Genomic DNA, 22,229 nt, shown 5'->3' on the forward strand with positions numbered 1-22,229 from the left:
ACCCCCTCCATTGCTCTGAGCATCCCCGGGAGCCAGCCAGGAACAGCCGGCAGCACCCTGACAGTGGTGGTGACCTCCAGGTGACATTGGAGTGGGCAGGTGCCCAGCCCAGACCAGCAGCCCCTACCCCCACACCACAGCAACCCCTGCGCTCTGGCAGGGCCTTTCCCCAAGGAAGGACCTGTTCTTCTCCCAGCCCCAGCATTTAATTGAAATCTGCAGAAATTACAGCACGTGTCTCCCCCACAGCCATAGCTGTGATTTCAACAGCCTTGACAAGAGCTGACAGGGCAGTGCAGAGGCCTGTCCCCTCCCAGTGACAAATTCACCCTCGCTGGTTCTGGGGCAGAGCTGGGCACCTGCTGAGCCTGCTCCTGGAGGTGCAGCACCACAGAGAGCACAGCTGGGTTTTGGCACTGGCTCACAGGTAGTTGTCCTCTTCCTCCTCCTCCTCCTCTTCCTCATCCCGTGCCAGCGCCTCGATGTCGTGGGTGATGTCGGTGATGATGCGATTGAAGGACTCGTTCTCGGAGCGCAGGGACCAGCTGTCGTAGCTGCGCACGGCCGAGGCCGACGTGTTGCTCATGCTGCGCTTGATGCGGCCGAAGCTGTCGGTGAGGATCCCGCCCTCCCGGATCCCGATGCTCTCCAGGAAGGTCTCAAAGTACCCGATGTCTTGGTCAGGGATGAAGGGCCTCATTCCTGTCAGAAGCACTGTAAGCCTCGGGGGGCTGCCCAGGGGGGCAATGCCAGCCCTACTGGTTTGTCCCATCCTGCCCCCAGTAAGCAACAGGGTCCTGACATGCCCTGAAGCGCCAGCCCCATGTCCCCAGGGGATGCACAGACATCCCCAGGGTGACACAGGGTGGCTGCAGACACTCACCCAGGAGGAGGAACTTCCTGCGGTCCCCGTAGAGGCGCAGGAGCTCCGTGCAGTATTCCTGCACCGGCGTGCCCAGCCGGTACTCACGGAGCAGGATGGCAAACTGCTGGATCTCCTGTGGTGACAGCTTGTTGCGCAGCTGGGGTGACACACGGACGGGTTTGGCTTGGGGACACCAGCAGCACAGTCCCCAGCCCCCTACCCTGTGTCCCACTGCTGCTCTCTGGCACAGGGAGCCCAGACCTGCCTCCTCCCCTGCCCCAGCTGCTGGCACTGCTGGCCTGCTGCTTGTCCCTGTGCCCATCCCTGAGCCCTCACCGTCACCATGTAGTCCTGCAGCTGCTCCAGCCCTGCGCCGCTCTGGTCACTGCCACTGCAGGCGGTGGCCAGGCTGTGGTGGGAGCGGTGGAAGGAGGGCGAGGAGGTGCCGCTGTAATACGCCTCAAAGGTCTCATGGGAGCCATTGCTGGGGGAGGACACGGGTCAGTGTGTCCCTGTGCCCCCCGTGTGCCCAGCTGCCCCCCTCCCACTGCACAGCACCCACCATCACATGGGGCTGGAGCATCATTGCAGTGGGGACTGGCACCCAACCAAGGGCAGGGGTACCCACCCAGGGGCACCCTGGGGGACCCACCCCAATCCAAGGGCATGCTGGGGGAGCCAGACTCACAAGGAGCTGCAGCAGCTGTAGTCAGCATCGTAGCCGTATGTCCCATCTGTGCGGCAGCTCTCGCCTGGGGAGAGAGAGCAGAGACCTCATAGCAGAGACAAACCCCCCACAATGTGTCCATGTACCCCCACCTGTCAGCCCCATGACACTCCACTTGATGTTCCCACTCCTGTCCACATCCACTCACTCCTGCTGGAGAGCCAGGGCCGTGTGGGCGTGGAGGTGTAGTGGTACCCGGCTCTGTCCACGCACTCGATGCTCTGGTCGCCGTAGATGATCTGGAACACCTGGCAGATGAGCGCACAGGACTCCTCCCCAGCATCCTGCAGCGGGGAGGGCGGCGGGCAGTGAGTGCCGCAAGGTGGGCGAGCCCCCGGTGGGTGGCACACGCCGGGACCGCTCACCCTGTTGGGCACGGCGAGGATGATGAGGTTGGAGTAAGCGTCAGGGCAGGGCTCCTGGGGGTCCAGGGGGTTGCTGCCGGCGTGCCGCCGCTCCCAGCTGCCGAAGCCGGTGCCTCGCTCCCAGCTGCCGCCGGCGGTGCCGGCCCGCCGCCGCTCCCAGCTGCCGCCGCACGGCTGCCGCCGCTCCCAGCTGCCCGAGGGCCGCCCGCGCTGCCGCCGCTCCCAGCTGCCGCCCCGCCGCCGCTCCAGGCTGCCGCCCTGCCGGGCCTCCTGCCCGCCCCGCGCCGCCCGCCAGTCCAGGCTGCAGATCGTGTGCCGCCGCTCCATCGCGCCCCCGAGCCGCCCCTCCGGCCACGAGCCCCCCGCTCGCTTCTCTGCGGGAAACGCCTCCGGCAAACCGGCCGGGGCCGCCTCGGGGTGCGCCCCGGCGGGGACCGGGTCCACTCCCAGGCCTGGGGGAGCGGGGACAGACAGGGAGTCAGGGCGGGGGGCTGCGCTGCCCATCCTGCCGGGTCCCCAGTCCCTGCCCTGGCCTCCCTGTCCCTCCAGCCCAGTGGGATGCAGAGGGATGGAGATGTGGGGGACCCAGTGGGTCGGGGACACCCCTTCGGGACTCTGCATGTAGGAGAGGGTGGGACACACCAAGACAGGGACAAGGCGGGATTTTGCCGCCCTGATAGACTCTGACACCCATCACCCGCCGTGCTCCAGCCCCTCACGGCCACTCGGAGCTCGGCTGGTGGCCCCCGGCCGGACCCCCGCACCGGTTTTGAGGATGAGGAGGTGCAGGGCATCGTCGCGCAGGTAGGAGGCGGCTGCGATCTCGTGTGTGGGGATTCGCAGGATCAGCTCCTCGTTGTCGCGCCAGGTGAGCAGCAGGCAGCGCGCCGAGAGGCTGAGGATGCTGTCCTGCTCCGGCGTGGTCTGCAGCGGCAGCTCCTTCAGCTGCTGCATGGAGAGAGCGCGGGGGCTGCGTGGGGCACCCGGCAGGGTGGGGTACCCGGTGCCCACCCTCTGGGGAGTGGGGACCCCTCTTACCCTGGCCGTGTCCAGCAGCTGCAGCACCTCATCCCGGCTGGAGGGGTTCAGGGACGATGTCACCCATGTCAGATGACCTAAAAACTGGGGAGGGAAAGCCCAGGGCAGCCTGGGGAGGCTGGGGCATGGCCCCAAGGTCAGGGCACATCTCCCTGGGGTTCGGGGAGATCCTGCACTTAGGGGTTCCTCCCCGTATCGCCAGCGCACCCTCATCCTTCCTGGGTGTTTGTCTGAGCAGGGAGGCGACGCGGACCCTTCTGGTCACTCTGAGTGTGGATCTCAGCACGGTGTGGTGGCCTCATAACCCCACCCCAAGCAAGCAATGACCCCAGGCACTTTTGGGGATCCCTTTACCTTCACCTCCTTCTCCACATAGTCGTGCAGCAGGATCTGGGGGTCGATCAGGTAGTCGGGAGGGTAGAGGGGCACGGAGTGCAGCGGGCGCCGATAGACGCTGCTGCGGAGCGCTGCCCTCCGCGCAGCCTTGGGGAAAACCAGCCGCTTGATGGGCGACACGAAACCCTGGCAGGGGAACGGGCACGGGGACGGGTCAGCACCGGGCACCCAACCCTGGCTCCCACACACGGGGTTCGTGGCACCCAGCACCTGGGGCAGGGCGGGGACAACAGCTGAGCACCTCTCTGCTGGCCCTTCGCACTATTTGGGTGGCTCCACTTCTCCCCGCCGTGCTGTGGGAGAGGTGCGGGGCCTCTCAAACCTGTGCATGTCACCCGCTCCCCCCCTCCTGCCAGCCCCCCGGACCCCAGCCCCAGCCCCACGCACCTTCTTCCCCTTCTTGGCCTCGCTGTCCATGGCAGGGCGCGGTGCTGCGGCCGCCCCTCTGCCCCGCTCGGCGCCGCGGCGCTTTCCTGTGTCGGAAACTCCACCAGGATCGCTGGGATGCGAGTTCCTGCCTCTCCTGGGGGGTGCTGGGACTGGGCTGGGCTGGGCTGGCACTGGGACTGGGACTGGGCTGGCACTGGGACTGGGACAGGACTGGGACTGGGATAGGGGCTGAGCTGTTCCTTGGGCAGAAGCAGGGGCTAAAGTTGGCTGAGATGGGACTGGAGCAGGGACTTGGACTGGTGCTGGTGCTGGGACTGGGGCTGGGGTTCACATTTATACCGAGACTGTGGCTGGGATTTGGCAGACTGGGGTTGAAGTGGGCTGAGATGGGACTGGAGCAGGTGCTGGGACCAAAGCAGGTGCTGATGGTGCCTGTGGGACTCCACTTTGGAGCAGCCCCTGTCCCTCACTGCGGGGCTCTTTCCTGGGGCTGGGCTGGTTCTGCTTCCCTATGACTCCACATCAGCCCCGTCCTCATGGGGCAGCCCTGGGGGCTCCCAGCCCTCGCTGCCCACATCCTGTCCTGCTTGCACAGGGCCCTGGCGCCGGGAGCAGCCCTGGCACTCGGAATGGCCCTGGCACTGGGAGCAGTGCTGGCAGGAGCCCACACAGCTGCCTCCAGCACTCTGTCCCCACAGCTGCCCGCGGGGTCTGAACCCACCGTGAGTCTGGGGGTTGCCGGGGATCGGGGCCTCCGGCAGGGGCAGGGAGGAGGCTGGCCCGGCAGTGGCCGTGTCCGGCAGTTTCCTCCCCGAGATGCTGCATCCTGCCTGCGCACCCCTTCCCTGCCGGCCACCACGCCAGGGCCACCGACACCAGGCAGGCAGCGCTGCTACAGCCATCCTGCTCCGCTAATGATGTCCCCGAGCAGTCCGGGACAGAGAGGAACCATCCTGCCCTGCTTTGGAGCCCCAGCTGTGAGCTGGAGGTGCCGACAAGGACAGGATCCCACAGGCAGGGCTTATTGAAATGAATTTAATATCTCATGTTGCAGCAAAATTAAAAATATACAAAAAGTTTGTGGTATACAAAAAAGTCTCGGGACGGACCCCGGCCTCCCGCTCGCCCCCGCCCGCGCCGAGGGTCCCAGAGAAGAAGGTGGCACACAGAGTATTTACAGTACGTGACAGCAGCCGCCGGGTCCCAGCGCCAGGGGGTGCAGGGATGTGGCTGAGACCCCGCGGCAGCCCCTGCCAGAACGAACTTCTCTCACTCCCTGAAGCTGGAGCAGCCCTGCTGCCACTCCTGGGTGACACCCCCAGGGACCAGAACCCCGCCATCCCCAGTGGGAGCTCGAGCACCCCTGGAGCTGTGCCCATCCTGGCCCCTGGTCATGTCCCCATGCCAGGCGCTGCCACCCCGGCAGGCAGGGAGGGACAGGGCGCTGGGTTTGGCTGCTGCTGCTGTGGCACAGGCAGGGAGGGGACAGGGGGGTGGCCTGGGGCAGGAGTGAGACTGAGGGGTCCCCCCGAACCCCACACGTGGCCAGAATCCTCTGCCCAGAGCAGCCCAGGGCTGAGGGTACCGTGGCTTGAGTGCATAGAAAAGTGTCCCTCTGACCCACCAGCGTGGTCCTCGGGTCCCCACACAAACCCCGGCGTGCAGGGCATGCCCAAATGGCGTCTCTGCCCTGGGGTGGACAGGGGCAGGGGGAGCCCAGAGGAGCGGCCCCGTGCTGGCACACAGTCCCCACATGGCCCTTCCCCAGATCCTCTGTGAGCCGGACCCAGGGAGGAGCTGCCACCCCCTGGGCACCGCTCAGGGACTGCGGTGACACTGCTTGATGCCTGCAGCGCTGAGCCCTCCGTACCCCTGGCTGCTGCCCCCACCTTCCCTGAGGAAAAGAGACCCCAGAGCCGCCCCAGCCGGGGCTGCCCCGGCCCGACCAGCGCACAGCCCCGGGGGCAGCTCCAGCCCGACCAGCGCACAGACCCGGGGCAGCTCCAGCCCGACCAGCGCACAGACCCGGGGGCAGCTCCAGCCCCACCAGCGCACACCCCCGGGGGCAGCTCCAGCGCACACCCCCGGGGGCAGCTCCAGCCCGACCAGCGCACACCCCCGAGGCTGCCCCACCGCACATCCCCGGGGGCTGCCGTGACGGTGGCAGTGGAGGAGCGGTGCAGGTGGCAGGGCCCCAGCCCACTGCCCAGCCCCAGCCATGCTCTGCACCCTCCTCCTAAAGAGTTTCCAAGGCTTCCAGTTAGCACCAGTTAGCACCAGTGAACCCAGCGATGGCCAGCCCAGCCTGCTGTCACCCCAGCTACCAAGAAATGGGAAACAAAAGCAACGTGATGCCATCACCACTGCCACCATACCCCTCCCAGCCCAGCCGTGTCACAGGGCTGGGCACCCACACTGGCCCTCAGGGACCCCACATCCCAACAGCTCCCAGGTGCAGCCTCCCATCCCACTCCTCCCATCCTCCAGTGCCTCACACGGTGCCCCATGGCACAGAGGGGCTCTCAGTGCTGCCCACGCTCCCCAGCCCGGGCCCTTTGGCACTGTGGCTCGGGGCAGTCAGAGGCCAGAACCCTTTGGAGCCGTGGCGGGGGCACAGGCGATGCAGGGAAGGCACAGGGGCCGTGGGTGTGGGGGGCAAGGGGGGCAGCACAAGGCTGGGGGGTCCAACAGCTCCCCTGCCCTGCAAACCCCTGCAGCCCCTGCACACACACACACACACACACACACACACACACCCCTGGGACAGTCCCGGCTGGGGGGCACAGGGTACATTCAGCACAGCCCCTCCGTGGGGGCCGGTGGATCTGGGCAGGACAAGGGACACATTCAAACCCAAAGCCCGAGCAGCCCCACTCCTCTGGGGAGGCAGGAGCAGCCAGGGGCAGGAGGGGCAGGGGCTGGGGACAGGCAGGGGGGACACAGGGTGAGGTCAGGGGAGGGAGGGTCCCAGCTCAGGTTTATACTGCAGAGCTGGAGGGGGGTGATGCTGATGAAGGAGTGAATGGAAATGCTCCCGGCTGGGAAGGGATGCCAGCCTAGGAGGGGAGAACGGCTGGGGGTGAATCCCACTTTGGGGGATCCGGGGAACGCCGGCGGCCCCGCACAAACCCCTCAGTGGTGCCAGCCAGGCCCTGCCACCCCCGGCCCCAGCGGAGGTAGAAAATGTCACACAAAATGTCACCATTCAGGTGAAAACAAACCCAATGAGATGAAGCAGTTCCTGTGGGGATGGGGGGGAGGATGGGGTGCAGCCATCCTGGCCTCAGCTGGGGACCCAGCTCCAAACCAGGGGTGCAAGGTTCGTGCCCACCCACGAGGGCCCCCCCCAGGCCAGGGTCTACTCCCCACAGGATATTGGAGACCCCATGGAGTTGGGGACATGGCTCAACCCTGAGCCGGGGGGACTGAGGATGGATATGAAGGGGCTCACTTCGGGTTGGTGTGGCAGAGTTGGGGGAAGTGGGAGACATGGGGGGGGCTGGATGGACCCCGGCTGTCCCTGCCCCAGCTCCCTGGGGGTCACAAGCCGCATGCACACCCCAGTGCAGCCACGTTCCATCCCCACAGCTCCGCCGGGGCACAGGCACCTGTGTGCTGCCCGCTGTGCCCCACCGTGCCCCGCCGTGCCCCTGGCAGCTGCCAGCCCCCAGCCCGCATCCCAGGGTGCCCCCGGTCCCCATCCTGCACCACTGATATGGGCCACAGCACCCACCGCCTGGGCTCAGGCACCGGTGAGGTATTTTGGCAAGGACGAGCCCTGGAGGGCGTGGGGGCGGCCGCCGTCGGGTGGGACGGGTCTGGGCTGCGGGAAGGCAGCGCGGGGAGGGGATAGCACCAAGAGACCTCCCCGGCCACCGCCCACGAGATGCTTGGCACGGCGACACGGCAGCGCCGGCAAACCCGAAGGAAGGCAAACAGCTGTGGAGACACAGGGTGGCCTGGGTGGCACCGGCGCTCCCGCCGCAGCCTCACGCCCCGCAACCTACACTGTGGTCTCGTACTCCAGCACCTCCTGCGGGGCGCCGGGGGTGCGGTACTGCAGGCGGGGGGTGGTGGGCGACGCGTACTCCAGCGCCAGGATGGTCTTCCGCAGGCGCCGGTCGATGAAGTGGGCATCCCAGGCCGGGTACTTCTTCCTGGGCAGGTCAATGCGGATGACGGGCCCCTCTGTCCGCGGGGCGCGGGCGGCCGGCGCCGGCGGGGCACAGGGTCTCACCTGGAAGACGGGCACGCAGCTGTCCCGCTCGCCCGGCGCCCCGTCCCGCTCGCCCCCTGTAGTCCGCGGCAGCGAGCGCGGGGGGCTGGTGACGGCTTCCACGGGGGACCCCGGCACCACCGGGGGCGGCTCCTGCCGGAAGATGCAGCCCACGGAGCGGTGGCTGAAGATGGGGCCATTGGGGTGCAAGAGGCAGTAGTAGATGAACATGAAGAAGATGCCGAGGGCGAAGCTGGAGCTGACCACGCAGACGAGGATTAAGGCGTTGAAGTCGGAGGTGGCCTTGCGGTCGTAGTAGAGGAACCAGAGGATGGTGAGGGCGGCGTTCTCCGACAGCGTGATGATGTAGTAGATGCACATGCGGTAGCGGCTCCGACCCTCCTTGACGTTGAACCAGCAGAAGATGTAGATGATGCCCACCACCATGTTGTAGATGATCTCCTCCCACTTGGACATGCAGAAATCCGTCTCGCCCTGGATGATCCAGAAGGTCATGATGCACCAGTGGGTGACGATGAAGATGCCGAAGTAGAGCTGGAACACGGAGGCGAAGAGGGCGAAGGCGATGGCACGAGCGGCGATGGTGAAGAGGTGCCAGAGGATCTGCACCACGGCGCCCTTGTAGGACATGGGCATCTTGTCCTCCCGCGAGTCCCGCAGCACCTTCTGGTAGGACGCGATCATCCAGGCCAGCGAGACCAGCGAGGCCGAGGCTGAGAGTCCTGCGGGGAGTGGTCATGAGAGCCCACACGAGCCGGGACCTCCCTCTCCCCTCTCCCCACCCTGTCCCCTGCCAGCGCTGTCCCTTACCCTGCAGGGGCTCGATGCTGTTCTGCTGCACCATGATGCTGAGCTGCAGCACGAGCTGGGGCGCGCTCTTGAGGAAGGCCTCGAGCAGCCGCAGCATGCTGATGTCCGCGCTCTCGAACATCATCCGCCAGTAGAAGTGGCGGCGGCGGTGCTCGGCCTGCCACCGGCTCTGCAGCCCCAGGTACAGCGTGCGGAGGTACCTGTGCAGGGCAGGCCAAGGGTGAGGTGAGCGCACGCTGCCACCTGAGCTCACCCCACTCTGTCCACACCAGGAATGCCCCTGTGACCACTGCCAACCTTTCCTGCTGATTTGGGACCATGGAAAGCTCCCCTAGGCCAGGGGTGCCAGGAGCTGCAGGGCAGCAACAATGACAAACACATCCCTGTCCCAGGCCAGGGCTCCAATTTGGGAAGGGGCAGCTTGTGCAAAGCCAGCTCAGCACCCCAGAGCCCTGGGCCTCACCATGCTGCCCGCCCAGCCATATAGTGCCTACCCACCTGTCACCCCAATCCTTGCCCACCCATGCAGGGTCTGGGTTCCCCCACAGGGACCCCATCCCCAGCTTCACTTTCCAGCCACCCATGGATTCAGGCTGCCCCAACCCAGCACCACATCCGGCTGCTTCTCAAAAGGGATATTTTGGTCCCAGCTGGCGCAGAGCCCACCGTGCTTCCTCCTGCCCCGGCCAGGATGGAGGAACCAGCTGGTTGTGCCGTGCTGCCCACAGGAAGCTCCTGGCGCTCATGCCGGTGTTGCCTGGGCTCTTGGCAGGGCTGCGGGCGCAGCCACACGCTGGCCCCGGCCATCTGGTGGTCGGCCGGGGGTCAGCAGAGCTGTGCGTGGCACCGACGCACGCCCGGCTGAGTCACCGCCACCAGGGACCCTCCCCACGGCACCGGGCCAGATCTGGCACCACGGGAGGGGCCGCAGGGCTGGCCAGGCAGGGCTTCCCCGGGCAGTCCTGCCTGCACCACGGCCAGGGCTCTGCTGGCGAGGAGGAGAAGGGAGCTGGGTGAGGAGGAAAACAGGTGCAGCAGGAGGACATCGGGCCACAGATTCCTCCCAGAGAATAAAATCCTCTGGCAGAGCAACGGCTTCTCCATCAGCTCCAGAATGTGCTGCCAGACAACTCCATCAGCCCAGAGCATGGGAGAAAGCCTGATCACAGCACTTTCAGCTCATCCGTCAGCAGGAGGAGGCAGGAGCCAGCCCTGCTCCCGCTGCAGGGACAGCAGAGTGCTCCCACCCCGGGGCTGCACAGCCCGGAGAGCACACTGAGGGCCATCAGCTGGGGCCACCGAGCCCTCAGGACACCCTGCTGCCATCTGCTCTGCCCTGCCAGCCCCGCTCCCAGCCCCCACCGGCTTCTCTGTGCTGGTGTCAAAGTGACGTTTTAACCTCCACCTCCGGGGCAGCACCTAATTTTAGCCTTTGCTGCAGCCTGTCCCTCACTGCTTGGGGTGGGGAGAGGCTGTGGCCACCTGGCTCCTGGCCCCTGGCACAGATCTGCATCCCAGTGCCACCTGCTCATGGCAGCCAGGCCAGCGCTGCCACTGTGGCACCACCAGGGCCACGGCCCCTCAGAAGGGCCGGGTGAAGGACCCTCCTCTCCAGTGGGGAGCAAAGCAGGGGGCAGCCAGGGGAGGAAGGCACAGCACAGGGGGAAACAACAGGGAAGGCAATATAAAGCCCTGGCTGCTGTAGGGCATCACTGCTGTCCCAGGGTGCCCATGCATGAATCAGGCTTGGGAGCTGGTGACCTCTTCCTGTCCCTGTAATTAGTCTTGATAATTGGGCTCATCAGTGATCCCACTGTCCACGGCACAGAGCAGCCCCCACACACCATACAGAGCCCCAGCCCTGGGTCCTGCACTGTTCAACAAGTGACCCGTGGCCTCCCCAGCTTTCAGCAAGGGCACAATTATCCCTCTGTCTGCCAGTTCCATAGGTCTCATTAAAATGAGATTTCATCTCCCATCAACTCTCCCGAATGAAATGTTGATTCTTATTTGTTCTGCATTTGATCATGCCGTGGTGTTTCAGCCCAGCGAGCGATCCCGGCGCTGCCAGCACGGCGGGCACTCCCCAGCCCCGCGCCACGGCAGCTGCACGGGAAACACAGAATCAATCACTTGAAAAAAAATCATTTAATTTTCAAAAAAACTGATGATGAGGCAGAAACCGACAGCAAGAGCTCTCAGGGCTAATTGCTCCCTCCTTTGTATTGCAAAGAGTGATCCAACAAAAACCCTGCAGCAGGAAGGTGGTGGCTTGGTTGGGCCCTGGTTTTGTCAGAGCCCCACTGCAGCTGGATTTGTCACCAGTGTCACTGTTTGCCCCCAACTCCCAACTACTGAGCCCAGTTCTCAAGTGTTGGAAGAAATGAATGAGGAGAAAAGCCCAGATCTGGTTGCAAACAAATCCCCTAATCATCATCCTCAGATGGAAAAGGATAAGGGACCCTCTGGTCCCAGAGCGAGCAAAGGGAAGTGTGATTTTCCTAGAAGATAATTTGGGATCTCATCCCTTAATCCTGTATTTAAACAAGGAGAAAATTGCTTCTCAGTTACAGCCATTTTAATCCCTTACACATCCTACCAAGTCAGGTCATCAGGGAGAGCTGCACATGTGCCCATGTCACCGCAGCCACTGTCCCACCAGCCCCACACCCCAAGATGCTCTGGCTACTCAGGGCAGATGGAAGTACCTGAGGGCACCTGTGCTGAGGGAAAGGCTTTGTCTGACCCTAAAAACCCCTTGTCCTTTGCACCAGGGCCAGGTGGGGACTGCCAGCACTGGGTCCTGCAGCAGGACAAGCTGACACCCCAAAGCTGGGGGCCCCAAGAGCTGGGAGGGCTCCTGCCCCCACACACACAGAGCAAAGCTCTAGGGAGCAGAGTGGTGGGGAAACCTGCAGGTCCCAGCTTTGCCACCCCTCATGAGCCCACCCAGGATGACCTTGCCCTCCTGGACTGCAACCAGACTGGCTCCAGGACTGAGGGGTGGCACTGGGTCCCTGAGCCAGCAGAGGATGGGGGTACAGGGGCTGATGGGGGCTTTCAGGAAGAGAGGGAACTGCCAGTCTGGCCCCAGTGACCCCAGGCAGCCAAACCATGTGTGACCCTGGGCTAACACAGACACTGATAGGGCTGTCCCCGGCCCAGTGGGACCTGCAGCACACTCTGGCCAGCTGCCAGCCCACAGAGGGGGCAGGGGACCCTGGCACACTTTCAGGCAGGAGGCACACTGGCATGAGCAGCATCCCTGCCCTGCAGAGCTGCTTTGGTGAAGAAGCTGGGGACTTTGTGAGGGGATAACAATTCCTGAGCTGCAAAACCATCCAAGCATGGCCCACAAGAACAGTGGTGGTGTGGGACCAGCTGGGGACAGGCACTTGCTGCTGCTGCTTACACGGGCACATGGTCATGCCACCAGCAGCCTCTCCAGAGACCACCCGTGATGGAGCTTGTGCATGTGCACCATGAACATACCAATGACTGCTAATTTCAACAGATTTAATTAGGGATAACCACAGAGCCAGTGCTCAGAGATGCTTTAGCAGGTGGGAAGCAGCCTTTTTTTTTTGGGGATTGGGATCTTTATCACAGGTGTGGCTCAGGGCTGTGCAGTGAGGTTGGTAGAGGTGGCATCTGCAGAGGTGAGGGAGAAGGCAGGTAAATCAGGAAGGGGAGATGTTTGGCAAGGGGCAGAGTGCTCTGACCAGGGAAAATCCTTTCTTCCACCTGCAGCATTTATCCAACACTTCTTTAACTGCCACATCCTCCTGCACCGGATCCAACCCCACTAATGGGTTTAACAAACTGCATTTAACTGGTCACCCCCAACTAATCCCAAATCCAGAGATTAGAAAGAGCCTCAGCTGCTGCTTGAGACCAACATGTCCTGGAGGGTGAGTGCTGAGAGTTACCGCTTTAATTGGCTTAGGAGTCTCCATGGCTCAGCCGATCCAAGAGCGGGACTGACACCCCCAGGAGCAAAGCCCCCGGCTGCGGCTCAGCTCCAGCTTGGGCTGGGATCAGGTGTGTCAGGCTCACTCCAGCTGCAGGCAGGGCCAGAGAGCTCCTGTCCTCTCCCTCATCAGCTTCCCTCACACACCAATGTGGGTTTTGCACCCACCCTGCAGCCAGAGTACCCTGAGAGTGGCCCTGTTGTCAGGGGGATGGGGAGGGAGGTGTGCTGAGCATGGCACACGCTGCTCTGTCAAACAAAGTTAAACACCCAGAGCATCCCAGGAGGAGCAGCAGAGGAACGAACATGCAGACACCAACAGGGAACAAGCAAAGAGCCTCTACTACAGCACTCAGGAGGGGAAACAGGATGGAAACCCGAGCAGGGAGTGCTGCTGGCTCCAGGCATTGTTCCGGGCATTGCCTTTGTCTGCCCTCTCGGCCCCGGCTCCTCCAGAGCTGCTGGTGCCCAGCCCGGCTCTTCCCCAGCACGGGGCTGGAGCTGGGAGGGCACGGGGCTGGCTCTGCAGCACAGCGGGGAAGGTGCCAAGGAAACATCACCTTGTGCAGCTGGGGGGTCTGCAGAGAGGTGGGTGAAGGGCCTTGATCTCCCCCAGCCTGTCTGTCTGCTGCTTGCCCTGCCCACACCCCCAGCCTGTCCCCAGGACTGGGATGGGGCAGCAGCAGAGCCTGGACAGGCTGGGAACCACCAGCACCTCCTTGCCCCCCACCCCACATATCCAGTGAGATCAGGACAGGAGCCTCGAGGTGTTCAGGGCCCAGCATAGTCACTTCACACCCCCAGGACCACACTGCCATGGCCAGGCAAGTCCCCAACAGGCCCAGCACCACCTGGCAGCAGGCATGGCAGGGCTGTGGCACTGAGCTGGGCTGCGGCTCCTCACCCACAGCCACAGCTCCTACCCACACCCACAGCTGCTACCCACACCCCCCTGTGCCCATGGCTGAGAGCTCTTCTCCACCACCCATCTTTCTGGGGCTGCAGAGACATTGATCCCTGTGCCTCCCCAGCTGCCTGGGCCCCTGCTTTCACCTCTCCATCCCCACCCATTTCCCCATGCCTTGCCAACCCCTCCTGAAGTCTCCATGCTGTTATAGCCTCCACCCATGTCCCTGCTGCACTGTGCCGCTCCCTCCAGGCCCTGCCTGGCTCCATGACCCCCATGTCCCCCCCTCCCTACATACCTCCAGCCCTGCCCAAGCTTTAGCAGGACGATCAGGCCCTGCAGCAGCCCCATCCCAGCCCCCTGTACCCTCACCCCCAGGTACCCTCGTACCTCCAGACCTGCCCCAGCTGCAGCAGGTGTGTCAAGCCCAGAAGCATCCCCATCCCCTCAGCACCCCTATCACCCCGATACCCCCTGTTCTCATGTGCCCCCTGTTCTCTCATACCTCCCATACAGCCAGCCCTGCCCCAGCTGCAGCAGGTGAATCAGGCCCTGCAGCCGCCCCATCCCCGCTGTGCCCCCACCCCTCGGGCACCCCCACGCCCCGGGTACCCCCGTACCTCCAGACCTGCCCCAGCTGCAGCAGGTGGATCAGGCCCTGCAGCAGCCAGACGCAGAGGCGGCAGCAGCCGCGGGGGCCGCTGTCCTTGGTGCCGCCGCCGCTGTCCTTGGTGCTGGCGGCGAAGTCGTAGACGAACCACCTGAGGCTGAGCATCTGCACCACGAGCGAGGGCAGCAGCACGAACAGCAGCGTCAGCCCGAACCACCAGCGCTGCCCCCGCACGTAGTAATGGGCCGCCAGCCACAGGTCCGAGGCACCGTCCGCGAAGCAGACGAGGAGCGCGCAGAACACCCAGCAGCCGTCCCGCAGCCGGTACCGCCGCGCCGGGGGCTCCGCGCCCGCCTCCCGCCGCCCGCCGCCGCCCTCAGGGCTCTCCAGCAGCACGGCCGGGCCGCCGCCGCCGCCGTCCGACTTCGCGGCCATGTTGTCGGGGGAAAGGAGGAGAAAGGAGGGAGCGGGAGAGACTTCCGGAGGGATGGAGCCCGCCCCGGCAGCGCCCGCCCCCGCCGGCCTCGCCCCGCGCCCGCCGACACCGGCTCCCCCCACCCGGCGCCGGGAGCCCTCGGCGGGTCCCGCCGCTCCCCCGCCGGAAGGGGCAGCCGCCCCCCCGCCGGCGCCGCGGGGTCCCGGAGGAGCGCTCGGTGCCGCCGGGCGCCGCCCCGCGCTGGGAAGGGCAACCGGCCCCTCCCCCGGCCGGCCCCCAGCCCCGGTCCCCGCCGGCAGGGACCGCCCGGACCCGCCGAGCCCCGCACGGTGCACCCACCCCGTCCCGGCGGAACCGCGCTCTCCGCACTGTCCGACCTCCCCTTCCCAGCCCACCGAGCACCGGGGCTTCCCGGCAAGCTCATGGGCCCCCAGCCCCGAGGCTCAGTCCAGGAAAGACCCTGACTGTGGGTGCAGGCTTGGCCTGAGGTCCGGGAGGGTGGAGGTGTGGGTGCCTCTTCTCTTTGGGCTGAGACAGGACCGCAGGACCACCAAAACCCTGCCCGACACAGCCAGAGAGGGTCCCAGCAGGACCTGAGCCCTGCTTTGGAGGGAGAGGCATAGAATCATCAGAGGATGGTTTGGGTTAGAAGGAACCTCAAAGATGAATTTGTGCCAACCCCTTGCCAAGGGCAGGGACATCTTCCACTAGACCAGGCTGCTCAAAGAAGTTGTATCCTCTTTGAGAAGACCAATGATGGGGTTTGGTAGCAGGCTTTTGTTGATCCCGAAATACAACTCGTGAAAGAATTACAGATGTTATTCCCCAGCCCTGGGAACGTCTCTGAAAGTACCAAGGCCACTGGAATCTGCCTGCTCCGCCTCTCCTGCGCTTGCTGCCCGCGGGAGTTTGGACACAATGTGCCTGGCAGAGAGAGGGGCCGCACCCCGGGATATGGGATACGCGTTCACACGAGGGGCAGCGCTGTGCCGGCATCCCCGGCACGGCTGCGAGGGAAAGCGCTGCGAGGGAAAGGGGAAAGGGCTTTCTCTCCTTTGTGGCGGGTCTCCAGGGACGGTGACTGCATACGGGCAGCTGCCTGCTGGAGGCAGCCCCAGCCCCCAGCCCACGGGGCCGGGCTCCGGCTCTGGCTCAGCCCCCGAGGCTCAGCCTGCTGCGGAGGAGCCTGGCTGGAGCCTGGCCCGTGGTCAGCACACCGTGGCACACTGAGAGGGGGAGTGTGTTTGATCCCGGGAAACACAGCTAACTTCCAAATCCTGCCTTGCAGGTGGCCAGAGGGATCAGCACAACCCGGGGGTGGGGTAAATCTGGATTCCTGGGATGAAATCCAGGGGGTGAAGATGTTACTCAGCACAAGGGAGTGGCCGGGCCCTCGGCAAGGCTCTCCTCGTGCTGCATGTATTAGCATCGATAATGAAACACCTCACCTTGAGATGCTCCTGACACATCCCCTCTACAAATGCCTGCCTGGGGGAGGGGATGCTCCCAGCATCCCAAAGCCTGAAGAAAACAGCCTTTCATCAACAAACAGGCAGGGCAGGGCCCCTTCCAGGGATGGGGTCCACTGGCCAGAGCTCCTATCAACATTTGGCCACTCCAGACCTCTTTGGGCTTGGTCCCTGGGGACTCTCTGACTTGGCTGGGTGATGGAGCACAGACCATGTTGCCATGATGGTGGGCACAGTGCCAGGGAGAGGGGACTTGGAAATCAGGGAGAGACAGACCCACCTTTCTCACCTGACCCTGAAACACCCCCTCTGAAGCAGCAGTTAAAGATCCACAGCCTGAGAACATGGAGACCGTGGTTTGAAGTCTGATTTATCTTAACAACAGGCCCCAGCAGCCACATGAAAGGAGAAGAGAGAAAAAAAAATCTTATAAACATCCCTGAAGCTTCCTGTGCAGCTGCCAGCAGGCAGGGAGGGTTTCTGGCTGCATACAGAAAAGGGCTGCAAGGAAGAAAAAGGAACATGATGAAACCAAACCTGCTCTTTCCACAAAACACACAGCAAAGCAAAGCAGCTCCCGGCAGTGGACGGGTGGCTGCTTCCTCTGACTGCCCAGTTCCCAGGGGAACTGGTCCAAATGGACCTCTGGTTCCAGTCTGAGTCCAGCTTCCAGGCAGAATGTCTGCCCCTGGCGCTGGCTCCAGGAGGAGAAATCCATGATGATTTGTGGCTGGCTCAGAGCTTGGCTGGGGACCGGCCGCAGAGTGCAGCACCAGCCACTTCTCACTGCCCTGAGAATGTTTTCCAGATGCCCATGGCTTAGTGATCCCTCAGCTGTGCTGAGCTGGGCCCCACCTTCCCAGGGAGAGCAGCCCCTGCCCTTCCACGCAGCCCAACATTCCTGCCAAAACCCTGCCTTCACTGCACTGTCATTGGCAACCCCAGAGTCACTGCTGCCTTCCACTGCTGCCAGGACACTGTCAGCCTGCTCCCATCCCTGTTCCCATGCCACATCTCATCCCATCCCCATCCCATCCCCATCCCCATCCCATCCCCATCCCCATCCCCATCCCCATCCCCACTCCTCCTGCCCAGACTCTGAAAGCCCTTCCTCCCTCCCTCCCTCCTTCCTGCTTTTTCAGATCTCCAGCCAGCTGCTCCCACTGACAAATGAGCATTTCCCAGCACTGGCACGCAGCCCCAATCCCAGTACATTTTCTGGTTGATGTCAGGAAGGAATCTAACCCGAGTGTGGATCATTCCCAGCCTGGAGTGCCTGTGTGTGCCCCAGCACTGGCTCCCACTGCTCCCTGAAGCTGCTGTACTTCATTTGATGCTGCCACAGACAGGGATCTCAGTTAACTGAAACAAATGACCTTATGGGATTAGGGCCAGTAATCTTCCGATCTGGGTAATCTCCCTTAAGGGATTATTTGCCCACAGAAGTGTGGTGACCACCAGCCAGCTGCTGCCTCGCTCCCTCCATCCCTGTCCCCTGTGGTCCTCATCTCTGGCAGCCCAGAGGGGCCACAGCACTGGGGTCATCACTTTTGGGGAGCTCCTTGTCAAATTTAATGAAGTGCATGTGCCAGGGTCCCCAAGTGCTGGGGCTCCTCCTCTCCCCAGCCCCTGTTTTGTGCTTCAGGCAGGTTTGGGGCTCCCTTCTTTCAAAGCACTGACCTAAAACAGATCAGAGGTCCCCCCACCATCACCAGGTAAGCAGCAGAGACAGGGTGGCAGAGATGGACAGCTGGGGACAGGGCTGCATTCAGAACCTTGCAATTCTGTTTCAGGGCTCTGTCCAGAGCAGGGACATGGGACATGAGAACCCGTGTCCCCTGTTACCCACCAGCCCTGGGTAGGCTCCTGGGGCCCCTTTCCCAATGCAGAGTGCACACGGTGAGGATCTGCCAGTGCTCATCATCAGTGCCGGGTCTCCCTGCATCTCCCACATCCCATTTTTCCAGCTCCTCTTGCTCATGGCTGGAGAAAGAAAGGGATAAAAAGCATTTTGAGGGGCAATATATTTCCCTTCCTGCAGCAGGGGTCATTCAGGGCAGCAGATGGATACGGTCCCCTGCCAGAGCCTTCCTGGGACCAGCCCCTGCCTGACACAGACCGGGAGCCATCGGGGCTGGCTGAGGGTGAGTCAAGCTGCCGAGGCCACAATTGGCTCCAGTCCCTGGGGATGGCAGGTCCTGGACGCTGAGCTACAGATGAGCCACCAGCTGCACCAAAGGAAACCTGAGCTAATCACCCCACGCTTTGAGTGCCCTTTATTGCTTTCTGGGATGACAGAGAGGTCACCTGATGCTCCAAGGGCCCAGCTGCCAACAGCGGTACCGTGCTGGGAAGCAGCGAGGAAGAGTAGACAGACGGTGGTGCTGGGGGCGAGGCTGTGAAAAGCGATAAATAATTCACACCCAAGGGGACCAGGCAAGGCAGGGCTCTCAGCCGCTGTCCCTCAGGGCTGTGGCGAGCGGAGTGGGTTGGGGGCCGGCTGCGGGGCCAGGACCCCACTCTGGGGCTCAGGGCCACACCGCACCCTCCATCCTTCTGCGGGGCGGTGCAGAGGCAGCCCGGAGCCAGCCCCGGGATCGTTACTCCGCACTACGGACGAGATCCCCCTCTGGCACCGAGCACGTACCTCCCAGCCCACGGCCACTCACGGCCGCTCTGGCGCCCCCGGGCACGCGTGTCGGCAGGCCCGGCCGGTCCCCGCCGTGTTCGCAGCCCCGCTCGGTCCTCGCCGCGTTCGCAGCCCCGCTCGGTCCCCGCCGCCCCGGAGCCGCCGCCACCCCGGGGCGCCCCAACCGGGCGGCGCTCCCGGCGGCGGCCGCGAGAGGGCGCGCTGAGCCCGGCCCCTCCCGCCGCGGAACCCGCCCGCGCGGCTGCGGCTGCGGCCCGGAGCCGAACGGCGGCGGACCCGGAGCGGCCCCGGTGGCGGCCCCGCTCGGCCCCGCCATGGCCCGGGACCCGGCCTTCGTGCTGCGCTACCTGGCCGAGGTGGAGGAGCTGGCCGAGGACGTGCTGGCGGCACGGCAGCAGGTACGACCCAGCTCCGGCGGGCCCCCCGTGCCCCGCTCTGTCCTGCCGCCGGTAGCCCCGAGTCCCGGCCGCTCCTGCCTCTCTCGCTCCCGTTGCAGATCGTGGACCTGGACGTGAAGCGGAACCGCAACCGCGAGGCCCTGCGGGCGCTGCAGAAGGACCCGGAGCCCGACGGTGAGGCCGGGCTGGCTGCGCCCACCGTGACCTCGTGGCCGCGGGTCGCGGAGCGGCTCCGCTGACAGCCGGTTCCTTTCTGTTTCTTTCCGTTCCCCTCCGTTCCCTCTGTCCCCCAGAGAAGGCCATGGTGTGCTTCGGGGGCATGTTCATCGAGCTGCCGAAGGCGAAGACCCGGGAGATGCTGCGGCAGGGTGAGGTCACCGCGAGGGCTCCGTGTAACTATAAGTGTTTTAATAAGCACCATAATTAACAAGATGTTGGCTCAATTAACGGATTTCTGCCCGGGGATGGGCCTTGAGGTGCCCAGAGCCTCTCGAGGGGCTGATTCTGGTCCGTGCTGTGCCCTGGGAAGCACATGTGGAAGCTGCTCGGCCCCCGGGGTGGTGGAGGCAGGGTGGGAGCCCCCTGTGCCTGGGCTGTGTCCCATGGGAAATTGAGCCTTCGTCCCAGAGCCCACCACAGTCCTCCTCATTCCCACCTCTTATCCCAGACCAGGAAGAGCTGGACGAGGAGATAAACAACCTCCGGAAAGAGCTGCGGGTGAAGGTCAACCGGCTCTATGAAGCTCAAGGTAAACTCTTCCACTGGAACCTGCCTGGGAGCAGACTCGTGGATCAGGAGATTCCTCAGTTCCATGTGTTCCTGCAGCCTCTTTTCCCCTGGTTTTGCAGTTCTCTCCCTGCCCCAGCAGCCACCCACCAGCACCCTAAACTCCCTCTGACCCTGTGATGGGGTGACCCCACTTCAGCTCCCAGGGCTGTCCCTGCTCTCCCCACAGCCCCTCTCGAGTTTACCACGAGCTGCTTCACTTCTTTGGTGACAAAATCTTGATGTTTTCAATGTGTTTTCCTCAGGTAAACCTGAGCTGAAGGGGTTTAACCTGAACCCCATGTCTTCTGAGGAGATGAAGCTCATCAACCGCATCCTGGAGGGCTGAGGTGGCCGTGCCATTGTCACAGCGTGCTTGGCTATCACTGGGGGCTCATGTTTCAGTAGCCACAGGCATTGGGACTTGCAGGACGTTGGTGTGTCCAGAGCCCACCCAGGTGAGGTGGGAACTGTTTGGCTCCTCAGCTACAACTCTGCAGTTTGTTTGGACCACAAACCCTTTCCTGCTCTGTGCTGGACCTTGGGTGGCAGAGCCGTGTTGGACACAGTGCTGGGCTAAAGCTCCCAGCTGGGGTGGAAGTGGAATCATTAAAATCACAGCAGTGGGACATTCCTGACTCCATGTGTATGTTCATTGTTGGGGGTTTATGTGAACTCTTGTGGGGTTTGGCTTCAGAGCTGCTCCTTTGTCACGTTGGGAACAGGAGTAGGAGGGGTTGGGAATCCTCCACATGCCTGAAGCACAGAGGAGGAGTTGTGCATTCAAACAAAGCAAAGCTGTACATCTGAGGCACGTCAGGAATCTCTAAGGATGTGTAGGGAGGAGCAGGAGGAGGCAGCATCCTTGTAGTCTTGCTGGGAAAACATGTTCCACTGTTGGAAGGCAGGAGATGACAGAAATGAGGCTTTCAGGACTGGATGAAGGGATAAAACTTGGGTATATTTAAAAAAACAGCCTGAGGAGAGCTGAGCAGGAATAGTCACTGAGTTTGTCCTGTAGTAAAAGGACAATTGATGTAACCAGTAGTAGTTTCTGCAAAAGTTTTGAAATTTGCTGTTTTCTGCACTCCCCTCTCTGAATGTGCTCCCCCAATGCTTAACTTGGTCAAGAGCATAAGTTTTTTAAAAAAATAATGATAATTAGTACATGACTACACAGTGAGTTTGGGTTTTTTTCTGCTTACAGGGAAGTGTCTGGGTCCAGCCAAGCCCTTAATTCTTTGAACTTCTGTAGAGATATTTCTGGATGGAGTTTCAGAACTGTAAACATAGTTGTTGTCCTTTCTCCAGCCCTGAGGTTGCTCACCTGTTCTGCCAAATCTTGCACGAGCAACAGAGCTGGGCCTGGCTCCTGGGCCTGGTCATTTGCTCTCTTTCCTTTTTCAAATACAGCATCACCATTTCCCTGGCTCCCTGACCACCTTCCAACTCAGCAAGGCCTTCTCCTGCCCTGGTCAGTTCTACACACGCTTCAAATTACACAGAGTTCCAAAAAATACCCTGTGTCTGACCCCTTAAAACTAAGATGTGATTTCTTTAAACCAAAAAACCCAACTACCATTGCTTGGTCCTAGTTTTAAAATTCTCCTGCTGACACCACATACCCTAAATGTGTCTCTGTCCACTTCAGGCTGATATTTCAGACACACAGACTAAAAATAACAGACTTACTACCCGAACTGTCTTGCCTGCAGCTTTTTCAGAAGGCTGCCTGTCTCCTGGGAGCAGGAGGCAGCTCACAGTGCCACATCCCAGTGCAGGAGCTGCTCTTACATAAGCCATGTGGTGCATCCAGTCCGTGTCTCCATAATGTGATGGCAGGGTTATTTTTACAGTCTCATGGCAACAGGTTTTCTGCTCTGACATGTTTCCATAGTAGTAGCAGGAGGAGGATCAGGTGCTTGCCTGCCCTAAAAGCTTTGTTTTGCTGTGCAGAATGTGTTTAGCCCCTTTGCTTTCTTACATGGAACAGAACTAAGCTCTGCAGTGCAGAGGGCCAGCTGAGCAGCCAAGCATCCCTGTGTCAGCTAAAATACCTCATTCCAGCCCACTGCAGTTTCCAAACTGGGAAACTCTCAGAAGCAAGGGAGCCAATGCCTTGTGCTGAGCCAGTGGTGTCCAGAGGGAAGTGGAGCTGCTGCTGCCCGACACGAGGGGAGAGTGGACTTCTTCCAT

General features: G+C 62.6%; 3 protein-coding genes and 1 long non-coding RNA gene across 5 annotated transcripts; 1 reads left to right on the forward strand and 3 right to left on the reverse strand.

Moving 5' to 3' along the window:
- Positions 1-200: 200 nt before the first annotated feature.
- On the reverse strand, positions 201-4,679 carry CCM2L (CCM2 like scaffold protein). Of its 2 annotated transcripts, none has more exons than XM_077187300.1 (10): positions 3,779-4,679; positions 3,350-3,517; positions 2,996-3,079; positions 2,722-2,905; positions 1,958-2,409; positions 1,741-1,831; positions 1,554-1,617; positions 1,202-1,349; positions 884-1,022; positions 201-702 (listed from the first exon to the last, which is right to left on the reverse strand). In XM_077187300.1, exons 1-10 carry the CDS (start codon positions 3,806-3,808, stop codon positions 422-424), a joined length of 1,641 nt encoding a protein of 546 aa, XP_077043415.1. In that variant the 5' UTR covers positions 3,809-4,679; the 3' UTR covers positions 201-421. The 2 variants fall into 2 exon arrangements, with proteins under 2 accessions (XP_077043415.1, XP_054500574.1); XM_054644599.2 differs by having other exon boundaries at positions 1,741-1,876.
- Positions 4,680-4,802: 123 nt separating this feature from the next.
- Positions 4,803-14,967, reverse strand: XKR7 (XK related 7). Its single transcript, XM_054644637.2, has 3 exons — positions 14,326-14,967; positions 8,829-9,028; positions 4,803-8,740 (listed from the first exon to the last, which is right to left on the reverse strand). The coding sequence occupies exons 1-3, from the start codon at positions 14,748-14,750 to the stop codon at positions 7,785-7,787; spliced, it is 1,581 nt and encodes a 526-aa protein (XP_054500612.1). The 5' UTR covers positions 14,751-14,967; the 3' UTR covers positions 4,803-7,784.
- Positions 14,968-15,181: 214 nt separating this feature from the next.
- Positions 15,182-19,105, reverse strand: LOC143695408 (uncharacterized). Its single transcript, XR_013184554.1, has 3 exons — positions 18,868-19,105; positions 17,466-18,203; positions 15,182-16,721 (listed from the first exon to the last, which is right to left on the reverse strand). It is a non-coding gene; the product is annotated as an uncharacterized LOC143695408 (long non-coding RNA).
- Positions 19,077-20,664, forward strand: PDRG1 (p53 and DNA damage regulated 1). The gene is made up of 5 exons (XM_054644419.2): positions 19,077-19,268; positions 19,367-19,442; positions 19,562-19,636; positions 19,936-20,016; positions 20,300-20,664. Exons 1-5 carry the CDS (start codon positions 19,185-19,187, stop codon positions 20,380-20,382), a joined length of 399 nt encoding a protein of 132 aa, XP_054500394.2. The 5' UTR covers positions 19,077-19,184; the 3' UTR covers positions 20,383-20,664.
- The last annotated feature ends 1,565 nt before the right edge of the window (positions 20,665-22,229 follow it).

The sequence above is a fragment of the Agelaius phoeniceus genome, chromosome 17, assembly GCF_051311805.1.
Source record: "Agelaius phoeniceus isolate bAgePho1 chromosome 17, bAgePho1.hap1, whole genome shotgun sequence".
NCBI classification, from domain to species: Eukaryota; Metazoa; Chordata; class Aves; order Passeriformes; family Icteridae; genus Agelaius; species Agelaius phoeniceus.

Bases quoted from the DNA above. Each gene is read 5' to 3' on its own strand.
- CCM2L (XM_054644599.2), bottom strand. From the start codon at position 3,808: ATGGACAGCGAGGCCAAGAAGGGGAAGAAG. The intron at 2,906-2,995 runs GTAAGAGGGGTC...CTCTCCATGCAG, and splicing joins AGCTGCTGGACACGGCCAGG to CAGCTGAAGGAGCTGCCGCT. The intron at 1,877-1,957 runs GTGAGCGGTCCC...TCCCCGCTGCAG, and splicing joins TCCTCGCCGTGCCCAACAGG to GATGCTGGGGAGGAGTCCTG.
- XKR7 (XM_054644637.2), bottom strand. From the start codon at position 14,750: ATGGCCGCGAAGTCGGACGGCGGCGGCGGCGGCCCGGCCGTGCTGCTG. The intron at 9,029-14,325 runs GTACGGGGGTAC...TGCCCTGCACAG, and splicing joins CAGCTGGGGCAGGTCTGGAG to GTACCTCCGCACGCTGTACC. The intron at 8,741-8,828 runs GTAAGGGACAGC...CACTCCCCGCAG, and splicing joins CAGCATCGAGCCCCTGCAGG to GACTCTCAGCCTCGGCCTCG.
- PDRG1 (XM_054644419.2), top strand. From the start codon at position 19,185: ATGGCCCGGGACCCGGCCTTCGTGCTGCGCTACCTGGCCGAGGTGGAG. The intron at 19,443-19,561 runs GTGAGGCCGGGC...TCTGTCCCCCAG, and splicing joins GAAGGACCCGGAGCCCGACG to AGAAGGCCATGGTGTGCTTC. The intron at 19,637-19,935 runs GTGAGGTCACCG...CTCTTATCCCAG, and splicing joins CCGGGAGATGCTGCGGCAGG to ACCAGGAAGAGCTGGACGAG.